The sequence below is a fragment of the Lynx canadensis genome, chromosome B1, assembly GCF_007474595.2.
Source record: "Lynx canadensis isolate LIC74 chromosome B1, mLynCan4.pri.v2, whole genome shotgun sequence".
Taxonomy (NCBI): domain Eukaryota; kingdom Metazoa; phylum Chordata; class Mammalia; order Carnivora; family Felidae; genus Lynx; species Lynx canadensis.
The window spans coordinates 173,141,526-173,155,798 of NC_044306.2; the positions used below are offsets into that span (position 1 = coordinate 173,141,526).

General features: G+C 37.6%; 1 protein-coding gene across 2 annotated transcripts in view; it reads left to right on the top strand.

The window, feature by feature from the left end:
* UGDH (UDP-glucose 6-dehydrogenase) overlaps nucleotides 1–14,273 on the top strand; it is a 31,979-nt gene that overhangs the window by 15,651 nt on the left and 2,055 nt on the right. For both annotated transcript variants that reach the window (XM_030314014.1, XM_030314015.1), the window contains 8 exons: nucleotides 3,520–3,720; nucleotides 3,828–4,025; nucleotides 4,494–4,641; nucleotides 8,591–8,685; nucleotides 10,429–10,559; nucleotides 10,807–10,940; nucleotides 12,095–12,186; nucleotides 12,296–12,406. In XM_030314014.1, coding sequence (XP_030169874.1) covers nucleotides 3,520–3,720; nucleotides 3,828–4,025; nucleotides 4,494–4,641; nucleotides 8,591–8,685; nucleotides 10,429–10,559; nucleotides 10,807–10,940; nucleotides 12,095–12,186; nucleotides 12,296–12,406 — 1,110 coding nt within the window. The remainder of the gene's footprint in view (nucleotides 1–3,519; nucleotides 3,721–3,827; nucleotides 4,026–4,493; nucleotides 4,642–8,590; nucleotides 8,686–10,428; nucleotides 10,560–10,806; nucleotides 10,941–12,094; nucleotides 12,187–12,295; nucleotides 12,407–14,273) is intronic.

Here is a 14,273-nt window from a genome sequence, read left to right on the forward strand (position 1 = left end):
AAAGAAATACTATTAAGATATGTTAACTCCAGAAGAAAGTAGTAATGAAGCCTGTGGTAAAACTGTTATGAATTAAACCTCTCTTTTGGCATTAATTACTTCAGAGAAATTGGTGTCACCTCTTGTGACTTGCCTACCTATCTACTACTTAAGCTTACAGAAGGTTAGGGTAGAGGCATAGAAAATGAGAAAAGATTTTGGAGTAGCTAGGTACTTGGATAAAATTAAGAAGTTATCCTTGGGGCACCTGGGTGGCTAGTCAGTTAAGTATCCGACTTCAGCTCAAGTCATGATCTCATGGTTAGTGAGTTTGAGCCCTGTGTTGGGCTCTGTGCTGACAGCTCAGAGCCTGAGTCCTGCTTCAGATTCTGTGTCTCCCTCTCTCTCTTCCCCTCCCCTGCTCCCTCCCTCCCTCTCTCTCAAATAAATAAACATTAAAAAAATCTTTTTGAAAAAGAAGTTATGTTAGTCCAACTTTAGGATAACTAGAGCCTCAAGTGAGAGTAGGGGAATTTTCTGTAAAAAATATTCAGAAAGAATATTCTCAAGCAATAGAATCCAGGGGGTAGTCTGGCCAGATAGCTAATTTATACTTGCCTCTGCAGATCTAGCCTGAGCTGTCCTGAATCTTTGCAAGCTGTTACTGTATATACCCGTTATGGTAATTTATTACTGTATAACTCACATTGAGTTCCCATCATTCTCTGGATCAGCTTTTAAAAATTTATTTGTTGTATACTTTTCACTGTAGAAAATATCAAATTTATACAAAAGATGAAGACAATAATATTATGAACTCCTATTTACCCTTTGCCCGTTGTCAGCAGTTACCATGGCTGATCTTGTTTTGTTTGCTACTTCTCTCCTTTGCCTCCTACCCCACGTTATTTTTAGACAGATTCCAGGTAGGAATAGTTTCATATGAATCAGTTTTCAGTTGTCATCTCCAGAGCACCTTGCCAGGGAAAGATGTTTGATCTTCTCTCATCTTTAGCATGTTCCATCTTATCCTGTTAGCTGTCTTGGCTCTTCCGTACTCTGGTGCACCCTGACTTCCACGTCTCAGGCTTTTCCTAAGTCATTCCATGCATATAAACAACTTTCGTTCTCCTGCTTTTCACACCTCCACGCAACTTTCAAGTTTTTATTTGTTTTGGCTTGCTTCCTTTATTTAGTCTCCCATTAGGTTATAAGCTTGTCAAGAGAAAAGAATTGGTATACTTACTACTGGTTCAAAAACTATTCCTATATAGAATTTTAGCCTTTTCAGAGTGCTTTGATTTTTACCAAAGCATTATAAAAACCCACTTGCTAGATTTTAGAGAGAGCATAGTATCTTCATTTTCCAATGAGGTAATTGAAGCAAAGGCAGCCACATGTCTCTAAGGTTACATGGTATAGCTAAGCCAAAAGTAAATGCCTAGACTCCAGTCACATGGTTTATTTTTCTTTCTATTTGATAGACTTTATTTACATAGTATTGGAAATCCTAAAGATGCCAGATAATGTCTAGCTTTAATGAGCCAAGAAAACATTTGTGAATGATATTGCAAATATTTGTAAAAAGCTATGGATATAGGTTTATAAACAAGGAGGATAGAAAAGGAACTTAAAATTTGGTTTTGGGGCACCTGGGTGGCTTAGTTGGTTGAGCAACCAATTCTTGATTTCAGTTCAGATCATGATCTTGCAGTTCATGGCTTCTGCCGCAAGTCAGGCTCTATGCTGGCAATGTGGGGCCTGCTTGGGAATCTCTCTCTCCTTCTGCCACTCCCCTGCTTGTGCTCTCTCTCTGTGAAAATGAATGAATAAACTTTAAAATTTTTTTTAATTAAAAATAAAATTTGGTTTAAAAGACTAGGAAAATGGTATCCAAAATCTATAAAGAACTTATCAAACTCAACACCCAAAAAACAAATAATCCAGTGAAGAAATGGGCAAAAGACATGAATAGGCACTTTTCCAAAGAAGACATTCAGGTGGCTAACAGGCACATGAAAAATTTTTCAAAATTACTCATCATCAGGGAAATACATATTAAAACCATGGTGAGATACCACCACCTCACACCTGTCAGAACGGCTAAAATTAACAGGCAACAACAGATGTTGGCAAGGATGCAGAGAGAGAGAAACCCTTTTGCACTGCTGGTGTGAATGCAAACTGGTACAGCCACTCTGGAAAACAGTATGGAGGTTCCTCAAAAAACTAAAAATAGAACTACCCTGTGACCCAGCAATTGCACTATTGGGTATTTATACAAAGGATACAGGAGTGCTGTTTCAAAGGGGCATATGCACCCCAATGTTTATAGCAGCACTATCAATAATAGCCAAAGTATGGAAGGAGCCCAAATGTCTATCGATGGATGAATGGATAAAGAAGATGTGGTATATATATACAATGGAATATTACTCAGCAATAAAAAAGAATGAAATCTTGTCATTTGCAACTATGTGGATGGAACTAGAGTGTATTATGCTAAGCGAAAGGAGTGAAAGACAAATATCATATGACTTCACTCATATGTGGAATTTAAGATACAAAACAGATGAACATAAGGGAAGGGAAGCAAAAATAATATAAAAACAGGGAGGGGAACAAAACATAAGAGACTTAAATACAGAGAACAAACTGAGGGTTGCTGGAAGGTTGTTGGGGGGGAGATGGGCTAAACGGGCAAGGGACATTGAGGAGGATATTTGTTGGGATGAGAACTGGGTATTGTATGTACATGATGAATCACTAAATTCTATTCCTGAAATCATTATTACACTATATGTTAACTAACTTGGATGTAAATTATAAAAATAGATAATAAAATTTTTTAAATTGAAAAAACAAAGACCAGGATAATAGTGGTGCCTAGTGGCTCAGTCGGTTGGGCGTCTGACTTCAGCTCTGGTCATGATCTCATAGTTTGTGAGTTCAAGCCCCACAATCAGGCTCTCTGCTGGGCAGCGCAGAGCCTGCTTGAGATCCTCTGTCTCCCTCTGTCTCTGCCCCTCCCCAACTTGCGTGGTCTTTCTCTCTCTCTCTCAAAAATAAATTTAAAACAAAGCATTAAAAAATAAAATAAAATAAAATAAAATAAAATAAAATAAAATAAAATAAAATAAAATAAAATAAAATACCAGGATAATAATTTATTACATAAAATAAAGAGAGGAAAGAAAACTTATATTTCATTTCAGACTGGGAACTCCTTTATGACAAGAACAGTCTCATTCATCTTTATATCTCCAGGGCTTAGCTTGCAACCTGCCTTCCCTGATATCTGTCACTATATAGTAGCTTCTCAACAAAAATTTATTGAATGAGTTGATGCTTCAGGCTGTTCTGTCTGGTGATTATATTTATAAAATGTATTATTTCTATGGAATTAATAGGGGGTTAAATTAAAGCTAATGATGATAGTTAACTTCGCATTTAACTAGTTAATTGATGATTCAGGGTTTATCTTGAAATCAGTGAATATCTCACAGATACTTTGTTCTTAATCCCATATGCTTTCATCAGGTGAACACTCCAACCAAAACCTATGGAATGGGGAAAGGCCGTGCGGCAGATCTGAAGTATATTGAGGCTTGTGCCAGACGCATTGTGCAAAACTCACATGGGTACAAAATTGTGACTGAGAAAAGCACAGTTCCAGTGAGGGCAGCAGAAAGTATTCGTCGAATATTTGATGCAAACACAAAACCCAACTTGAATTTACAGGTATAAAAAAAGGAAGCGTTAGAACCTGATACTATGTAAATATTGCTGCTTATAGTTGCCCATGGTTAATTCTAGGCTTACAACTTTGCTTTGCATTGGGATTCTAGGTACTGTCCAACCCTGAGTTCTTGGCGGAAGGAACAGCCATCAAGGACCTGAAGAACCCAGACAGAGTACTGATTGGAGGGGATGAAACGCCAGAGGGCCAGAGAGCTGTGCAGGCACTGTGTGCTGTGTATGAGCACTGGGTTCCCAGAGAAAAGATCCTCACCACTAATACTTGGTCTTCAGAACTTTCCAAACTGGTTGGTATAGAGCATTCAACTCTCCATTTAATTTAAAGCCAAGGACTTATTTCTCTTAAGCCTGATAAGCCACACAGGTACTTTCTTAATATTAAATAAAAGGTATGCTTTTGAAGACAATATTCTTGTCCATTATGAAATAATTTTCACAAGGGAAATCAAATATTGGGGTATAAAATATTTTGGAAAGTGCTAAATTTTAATAAAATATAACATAAAATGAAGGGTTCATTAAAATTGTAGTCTTAAAAATCACTCTTTCCCTTTTTTACTCCCGTTCTTAATCATCTTTCTTCTCAAATTTAAAACATTTTCCTTTACCAACCCGTTCATAGCCTCCTCAAATTGAGGCCATCAGTAACTTTTATATCTCCCTCAGTAATTTGTATCAACTCAGTGAAATATAATCCAGACATTTAAAATTGCCATTTTAACTCGTTGTACTTTTCCTTTTTTTCCCCCCCGAAGGCAGCAAATGCTTTTCTTGCCCAGAGGATCAGCAGTATTAACTCTATAAGTGCCCTCTGTGAAGCAACAGGGGCTGATGTAGAAGAGGTGGCAACAGCCATTGGAATGGACCAGAGAATTGGAAATAAGTTTCTGAAAGCCAGTGTTGGTAAATTGAAAATTTTCTGTACATAAAATAGATTCATTTAGCTGGGTCTCTAACTTTAAGGAAGTCTTTTTTTTTTTTAATATTTATTTATTTTTGAGAGAGAGAGAGAGAGAGAGAGAGAGAGAGAAAGTGTGGGGAGGGGTAGAGAGAGAGGGAGACAGAGGATCAGAAGCAGGCTGTGCGCTGACAGCACAGAGCCCAAGGAGGGACTCAGACTCACAAACTGTGAGATCGTGATCTGAGCCGAAGTTGGACGTTTAACCAACTGAGCCACCCAGGCGCCCCAAAGAAATCTTTGTTTAACTTGATGCCCTCAAAATAATGATTCTGTTATACATGTGACATCTTCAACCTATCTGGAACTTCCCAAGTGCAGCAATAATTTAACCTATATTGTTTAATAATTACTGATTGATTAGGAGGATAAACAGAGTTCACTGTTTTAGGAGCATTAATTGGTATTCAGTTCGAACATTTAGGAAGAGTAAGTTCCAGAGACCACATAGGAAATAACTCAATACCTTACTGAAGCAAACAGGAAACAAATTTCCTATCATTTACTTTGCCTACTAATATACTTTTGGAAATGTGGCCTGGGTGAAGTAAGTCGGTCCTTATTAGTTGCCAGTTCTGTACTTCTGAATTATCCTATTTGCTAAAATTTATTTTTAATCCCAAAATCAGTGCTCCTAGTGCTTTCACGGTCATTTGCAGACACAACACAGCAGCAAAAAATTTGAGTCACCCAACACAGACATTTCCAGCTGAAGTTGCATAAGGCAATGCTCTTGTTTCAGCTCCCATTCTGTAAACAAGTGCTTTTTTTGTGGTCTATTTAGTGTCACATTTTTTACATTTTTGTGCTTTTTATTGGTGGTTTCACTTTTCTAAATGGCCCTCAGGCATATTGCAAAGTGCTGCCTAGTGTTTTGTTTTTTTTTTTTTTGTTTGTTTGTTTTTTTACATTTTTTTTAACGTTTATTTATTTTTGAGACAGAGAGAGACAGAGCATGAACGGGGGAGGGACAGAGAGAGAGGGAGACACAGAATCCGAAGCAGGCTCCAGGCTCTGAGCCATCAGCCCAGAGCCCGACACGGGGCTCGAACTCACGGACCGCGAGATCGTGACCTGAGCTGAAGCCGGACGCTCAACCGACTGAGCCACCCAGGCGCCCCTGCTGCCTAGTGTTTTGAAGTGCCAGGAGACTCTGATGTACCTCACAGAGAAAATACGTGTGGTTAGATAAGCTTTATTCAGGAATGAGTTGTAGTGCTGTTGGCTATGAATTTAATGTTAATGAATCAATAATATATATTAAATAAAGTGTCTTTAAACTCATAAGGGCAAGAACAGGGACACTGGGCTGGCTCAGTTGGTAGAGCATGCAACTCTTGATCTCAGGGTAATGAGTTTGAGCCCCATTTTGGGTATAGAGCTTACTTAAAAGGGGGAGGCAGAAGACATGAGCAGACATTTCTCCAAAGAAGACATACAGATGGCAAACAGACACATGAAAAGATGCCCCGTATCACTCATCATCAGAGAAATGCAAATCAAAACCGTAATGACATATCACCTCACACCTGTCAGAATAGCTAACTAAAAAATACAAGAAACAACAAATGTTGGCAATGATACAGAGGAAAAGGAACACTTGTGCACTGTTGGGGGGAATAAAAACTATTGCAGCCAGTGTGGAAAACAATATATGGAGATTCCTCAAAAATTAAAAATAGAATTATCATGTGATCCAGTAATTCCACTACTGGGTATTTACCCAAAGAATACAAAAACACTAATTCAAAAAGATATATCGACCCCTATGTTTATTGCAGCATTATTTACACTAGGCAAGATATGGCGGCAACCCATATATATGTGTATATATACATATACACACCACATCTTCCTTATCCATTCATCTATCAATGGACATATACATATATATATATGTATATATATATGTGTGTGTGTGTGTATGTATATAATATATATACATACACACACACATATATATATATATACATATATATATATACACACACATACATATATATACATATACACAGTGGAATATTACTCAGCCATAGAAAAAAATGAACTCTTGGCTATTTGCAACAACATGAATGAATCTAGAGAGTATTATGCTAAGTGAAATAAGTCAGTTAAGGAAAGATAAATACCATAAGATTTCACTCATATGTGGAATTTTTTTTAAAGTTTTTTTTTTTTTCAACGTTTTTTATTTATTTTTGGGACAGAGAGAGACAGAGCATGAACGGGGGAGGGGCAGAGAGAGAGGGAGACACAGAATCGGAAACAGGCTCCAGGCTCCGAGCCATCAGCCCAGAGCCTGACGCGGGGCTCGAACTCACGGACAGCAAGATCGTGACCTGGCTGAAGTCGGATGCTTAACCGACTGCGCCACCCAGGTGCCCCAGGAATTTAAGAAATAAAACAAAAGAGAAAAGAGACAAACCAAGAAACAGACTCTTAACTATAGAGAACATACTTATGGCTGCCAGAGGGGAAGTGGATGGGGTGAAATAGATGAAGGGGATTAAGACTACACTTATCATGATGAACACTGAGTAATGTGTAGAATTGTTGAATCACTATATTGTAGACCTGAAACTAACATAACACTGTATATATACTATGCTGGAATTAAAATTGAAAATCAAAAAAAAATAAAAACATTAAAAAGTCTAAGTATAATAAAATAAAATAAATTTTTAATAAAAGTAAAATGATTATGTATCAATTTGTTGGTGAAATGTGACCATAAGCTCACAGGAACCTAACTCTTTATTTCGCCTAGGAACAATGCTTTAGTATTCATTAATTCCACATTTGTGGCAATTTTGTAGAATGTAACTAGTAGATAATGAAAATTGGTTGTGTTTTTGGATATAAGTTAACATGGTTGATCTAAGGGTAAATAGAGTTTTATAGATTGGGCCATAGGCAGCCCTTCGTGTGTTTCTGGGGCCTAATGCCATTTCTCAATTCTGGTTTCCCTGCCCTTTTCTATCTTTTTAGTATTTTCTTTAAGCTACCATTTAAAAAAAAAAATAGCTACTATTTATTGAAGGTCTATTATGCAACAAGTTCTGAACTAGTACTTTATATATCTCATTTATTAATCCTTATAGCCTGTTAAGAAGGTTCTGGTATGTCCTTTATAGAGATGGTTAGGGATCAGGGAAATTTTCACAACTTGCTGTAAGTCACACAACTAGTGAGTGGCTAGGTGTTTTGGACTCCAAAGCACATGCCAATCCTTACTGTATATTGAATTGTGTTAGAACAGGGTGGGCAAACTATTGTCTTCAGGCTAAAATTGGTCCCCAGCTTGTTTTATAAATAAAGTTTTATTGGAACACAGCCATGCCAATTTTATTACATATTGTCTATGACTGCTTTTGAGCTACAAAGGCAGAGTTGAATATTTGTGCCAGAGATTATGTGGCCCACAAAGGCTAAAATATTTGCAATTTGTCCCATAAAACTTTACCAGCCCTGTGCTAAACTAAGTGCTAAACTAAGAGAGGTGGGGCAGTGATACCAGATGAATAAGGAATAAAATAGAAAATGTAGCCGTAATAAAACATTTACTAGAAGATTATCTAGAAATTATTTATAGAGTTGATTAGTTGCTTGCAAATTTCACACATTATTTAAACCCAATAACTTTCCAACATCTGAATTTTATTATTAGAAATACTAGCATAGGGTCACCTGACTGGCACAGTAGAGCATGCAACTCTAATACAGTAGAGCATGCAACTCTTGATCTCAGGGTTGTGAGTTTGAGCCCCATGTGTGGGGTGGAGTTTACTTAAAGAAAAAAAAATTCTAGCTTAGGCCCTCTGATTTAGTGTGACAGATTTGTCACATGATTCAGTTGTGGTTCTTAAATAAAAATACTGTCACTTTTTTCTTCAGGTTTTGGTGGAAGCTGCTTTCAGAAAGATGTTCTGAATTTGGTTTATCTCTGTGAGGCTCTGAATTTGCCTGAAGTAGCTCGGTATTGGCAGCAGGTATTAATCTTTCTAGTCACAACTTTTGCTTAACTTCTGATTAAAACATGTCACCCTTTGTGAGATGTTTTTGACAGAATTTATTTATTCCAGGAACTCAAACATTATATTCAGTTTCTTTATTTTAGGTTTACTTATTGGGCTTCTGTGTTTTTGTCTTTTTTGCTAATCAACTCTGATGGAAATTTCTGATAAACTATCTGTCTTCTAGTTTTATAACACATTTGCTCTCAGGGTAAAGCAAGAACTATTAATTACAACTCTTCTCTATCCTAAAAGGCAGACAATCATAACAAAGGAAGAACCTGTATTGTAATGCTTTCAAGGTGGTTTGTGTGTGTTGATATTTGTTTTGTCCCTTTGAGATTCACAGAGCTAAAATTAAAGACCCTTCCCAAACTGAAAATAGAGTTCACATTAATTGAGTGCTTTCCCTGTGCCAGGCACTTTCTTAGGTACTTTGCATATTTCATTTAGTCCTCATCACTAATATTCCCCATTTCTAGGTGAGGAAACTGAGGCTTAGAGACGTTAAGTAATATGTCCAAGATACCAGCCGGTGTACATATCTTTGCCAAATATTTTTTCTGCAACTTTGTAGTTTTTTAGATTTCAGCAGTGGGTGACAGTATAAGGAAATGTACATTTTTAAGGAAAATGTACAATGTAAAAGTTTGTTTCATTCAGTCCAGCATGATGACTTTAGCTTCCTGTCCATCATGGCAAAATGCAGATAAAGTCTTGATTTTCCAACACTCTGGGCTCATTTCACGAGCTCTCAGGTTTTGAGACAGCCCCTAGAAATTCAGTGCCTTAAAAAAAAAAACCACATAAAAACTAGTCTCTTTCCTTATATACTGGCCACCAATAGGAAGTCTTGTTTCTTTATTTATTTTTACTTTTTTTTTAATGTTTATTTATTTATTTTTTTTTGAGAGATGGAGAGAGCGAGTGTGAGCAGGGGAGGGGCAGAGAGAGAGGGAGACAAAAGATCCAAAGTGGGCTCTGTGCTGATGCAGAGAGCCCGTATGGGGCTCGAACCCATGAACTGTGAGATCATGACATGAACCGAAGTCAGACACACAACCCACTGAGCCACCCAGGTGCTCCTGAAGTCTGTTTATAGACTCTTAGGAGAGTAAAGGGTTAGGCGAGCAGAGACTTTTATTCTTACAATATTTAGTTAAAAACTTAGCCAAGGGTTAGGAGTGCTATGCTTTATCAAGAGGCAGCTATAACTCTGCATTGTTCAACTGTTTTCTGCTCACTTTCTACTTCCACTCAGTTTCGGTGAGGGGTAACCGTATATGGCAAGGGTGGTGGGGGGGCTTTGGGATTTGATTGCTTACAGCCTTGCTTCCATAGGGTTTGGAGAAGTTGGCAAAGGAGAACTCTGTTTTCTCTGTGCCTTTTTTCAGCTATTATAGCTGGATCTCAAGTGGGGTTGAAACTTAACTGTGCTCCTCATCTTTACATCCATCCCATCTGAGGTTGATGCATGGAAGCCAAGTGAAAATTTTCAGGATGACTTTAAGTGTGGGATGGTAATTCTTTTTTTTTTTTTTTTTTAATTTTTAATAGATACTGAAGAGGTTGTTTAATCTTTGCCTCCTGTTACTTTATGAGGCTGGTATTCATACACTAGTACTATAAAACTGTGAGCAGTGTGTGGCATAGGCTTCACCTCTTTTAACTGCACTAATTGTACATGTATACGTTGTATAATTGTACATGTAATTTCAGGTCATAGATATGAATGACTACCAGAGAAGGAGATTTGCTTCCCGGATTATAGACAGTCTGTTTAATACAGTAACTGATAAGAAGATAGCTATTTTGGGATTTGCATTCAAAAAGGACACCGGTGATACGAGGTACCAGTTCTTAAAAATATTTCAACCCCTTTGAGAGTACTAACTGCTCATCTTATTTTGATTTTTGATAGTGGATGTGTGTGTGTGAAATATATGTGCTTATATATAGTATAAAGAATAAAAGTAAAGTGAACATCTGTATCCTCACAAGAAATAGAATTTTCCCTCTACAAACTCCTTAGGTATTAGAATATATGCCATTTTGTTTCATTATACTCCCTAGCAATACTGATGTTTTTTCCTTTAGAGAATCTTCTAGCATATATATCAGCAAATATTTGATGGATGAAGGTGCACATCTCCATATATATGATCCAAAAGTACCAAGGGAACAAATAGTTGTGGATCTTTCTCACCCAGGAGTTTCAGAGGATGACCAAGGTAAGGCTTTGAGTCTTATGAATCACTGAATATGGGCCTAAAACTTGTTTGTTCTCTAGAAACCTTTGGTGGTTCTGTTTTTGTTTTTGTTTCTTAATGAAATGCTGCATTAAAAAAATTTTTTTAGGGGTGCCTGGGTGGCTCAGTTAGGCATCCAACTCTTGATTTTGATTCAGGTCATGGCCTCAACAGTTCATGGGATCAAGCCTTGCATCAGGCTCCGTGCTGACAGTACAGAGCCTGCTTGGGATTCTCTCTCTCCCTGTTTCTCTGTCCCTCCCCCCGGCTCTCTCTCTCTCTCTCTCTCTCTCTCTCTCAAAATAAATAAATAAACTTAAAAAAAAATTCCAGTATGGTTAACATACAATGTTGTATTAGTTTCATATGTACAATATAGTGATTCAACAATTCCATACATTACTCAGTGCTCTTTGTGATAAAGTGCAGTCTAAATCCCCTTTATCTGTTTCACCCATTCCCCCCACCTGCCCCTCTGGTTTGTTCTCTATAGTTAAGACTGTTTCTTAGTTTGTCTTTCTTTCTCTCTCCGTTTTTTTTCCTTTATTTGTTTGGTTTCTTAAATTACACATATGAGTGAAGTCATATGGTATTTGTCTTTCTCTGACTGACTTACTTTACTTAGCATTGTACTCCCTAGCTCCATCCATGTCATTGCAAATGGCAAGATTTCATTCTTTTTGATGGCTGAGTAATATTCTGCTGTATGCATATGTATGTGTGTATGTGTATATATGTGTGTGTATGGTACAGCTTCCTTATCTATTCATCTGTTGATGGACATTTGTGCTGCTTCCATGGTTGTTCTGTTTTTATCATTGGTAGGCCTTCTTTTCTGCCTCATTTCTCTAAAATTAAACTCTTAGACATTGTTCTATCAACTTTGATTTTATTAGCTGTGGGTTGGTCTGATGATTTTTCCAACATACCCTAAGAAGCCCCAGATGTTCCAAGGAGATGCTTCTAGGGTAAGGTTCAGGTGCTCCAGGCGCTGCCCCCTCCCCCCCATTACTCTCATTCTCACTTCAACCAGACTATTTCACTTCTGTCAGACCTTCCTAGTAACCCTAGTATTAAAATGCGTAATTTCAAATAATTCCCTTCTTATTGCCAATTTTTTGTTGCTGTTGTTATAGTGTCTCGGCTCGTGACCATTTCCAAGGATCCATATGAAGCATGTGATGGTGCCCATGCTGTGGTTATTTGCACTGAGTGGGACATGTTTAAGGTGAGGTGACAAGTACTATGAAAGAAAATCTTAGAAGTATTCTGGTATCAGTAGGGGTTGAGTATGTGTTCATGTATATGTTCTAATTGTTTCATTTCTGTCTTTATAGGAATTGGATTATGAACGCATTCATAAAAAAATGCTGAAGCCAGCCTTTATCTTTGATGGACGACGTGTCTTGGATGGGCTCCACAACGAACTACAAACCATTGGCTTCCAGGTAATTAATTATGATCCTGGACCAGTTTTGTTTTGTTTGTTTGGTCATTTGCTTTTTAGTGGGTTTGAGTTTTAGAATTTTAATATTCCCTTCTTTAGCAATAACATAACATGGGGGCAACATGTCAGTTCTCTGGAAAATCTCTATGCGATTTGTGTAATTACTCCACTCACTCCTTAATTTGTAATCTCAAGATCATTCAGTATTGGTCTTCCTTACATGGTATCTAGGAGTCAGTAGTTATCTATTACATGGGGATAGAATGTACCTTGTCTTACTTCATATAAAGATCAAGTAAGAAAATATACAATTTAAAAGAATTTTTTTTTCTTCCCAGAGCCACCCACGCTGCTCTGATGAACTACCTGCACCACACTGACACCCTCAGGGGCCAGGCCACTTATTCCTATCTGAATGTTTTGAAAACTGCAAAATGCAGTGTAGTTGTCACATATTGCATAGGATCCTATACCTTTTGAGTGCTCAGCACTGTTCTAGTGCCTGAGAGGTCTGAGTGAGAAGTATGGGAGCTTTAGTGGGACTGGCCCTTTTTTAATTCAAAGATTGCTACCTAAATGGAGTGTTTAGAGAGCTGACAGAAACCTGAACAGTACCTTTATGTTGCATCTATTTCAATTTTACCAAGGGTCCCAAGAGTATTAATAAGAAGGAGGTACTTTCCATTTCCTCGGAGCAGTGTGTACGTGGGGGTGGGAGGCTTGAGGGGAGGTTGGGAGGGTGCAGAATTACACCAGGAGATTGTAGTCAGCATAGTCCCATAGTCCCTGGGCAGAGCAGGGAGGGGGGAGTGTTGAGAGCTGGCTCTTGTGCATTTGCTCGGCACCAGCATTCTTGGAAAGGTAACCAGAAGGCTTTATCTGCTGTTCAGAATATTGGATCTGGTTCTCGTAACCTGTCACCGACTTGTTAAAGATCCTTCTTATAGAATTCAGTGCTCATTTCTCATTCGTGAGAGATTCACTTGCAGCAAGAATCAGATGACGTCCTTGTCTGTTAACATTCCATCAGGGACCTTGGGGATTCTTCTACTGCACCCCTCCTTAGTGAGTAACAGCATGACTGCTTTTCCCAGTCATGACTTAAACTGAAGCAATGTTATTTTTTAAAGATTACTTCCAAGGCGTAAACACATTTTCTTGCATTCTTGTGTTACTCATTTAAGGGAGAAGATAGGTAATATAAGCTTGGATTCTTATAAAAGTTAACTTTTCTGAGTACGGATTTTTAAAAAATGGGGAAAAAATGAGGAATGGAATCACTAAATAAAGGGAATTTGTAAGTCACTAAAATGATTAATACAAAGCAAAAACCCTTTGAGTCAGAATTATATAGTTAATTTTAAAAAGTTTTTTTTACTTTATTTTGAGAAAGAGAGAGCATGAGCAGGGGAGAGGCAGATAGAGAGGGAGAGGAGAATCCCAAGCAGGCACTACACTGTCAGCACAGAGCCCAACGGAGGGCTCGAACTCACAAACCATGAGATCTTGACCTGAGCCAAAATCAAGAGTCGGACGCTTAACTGACTGAGCCACTCAGGTGCTCTTAATTTTTAATTCAAAAGACATTTGTGAAAATTGTATATTTTTGCTATAGAGAAGAGCTAAATTTATGATTGTTAAAGAAGTAGTGTCTTTAAAGATAAGATTAGTGATTTTAGATATATGAGGAAAAGTTTAAAATGTAATATGCAAAATAAAAATAGACTACCACTTATTTATTGAAGGCTGACTTGTATGCCGGCCACTGCACTGGGCACTTTATCTAATTTAATCCATAACACAACCTGTTGAAGTAAGTGGTAGTAACACTGTTTACAAATGAGGAAGAAAGATCTAGAGAGCTTAGT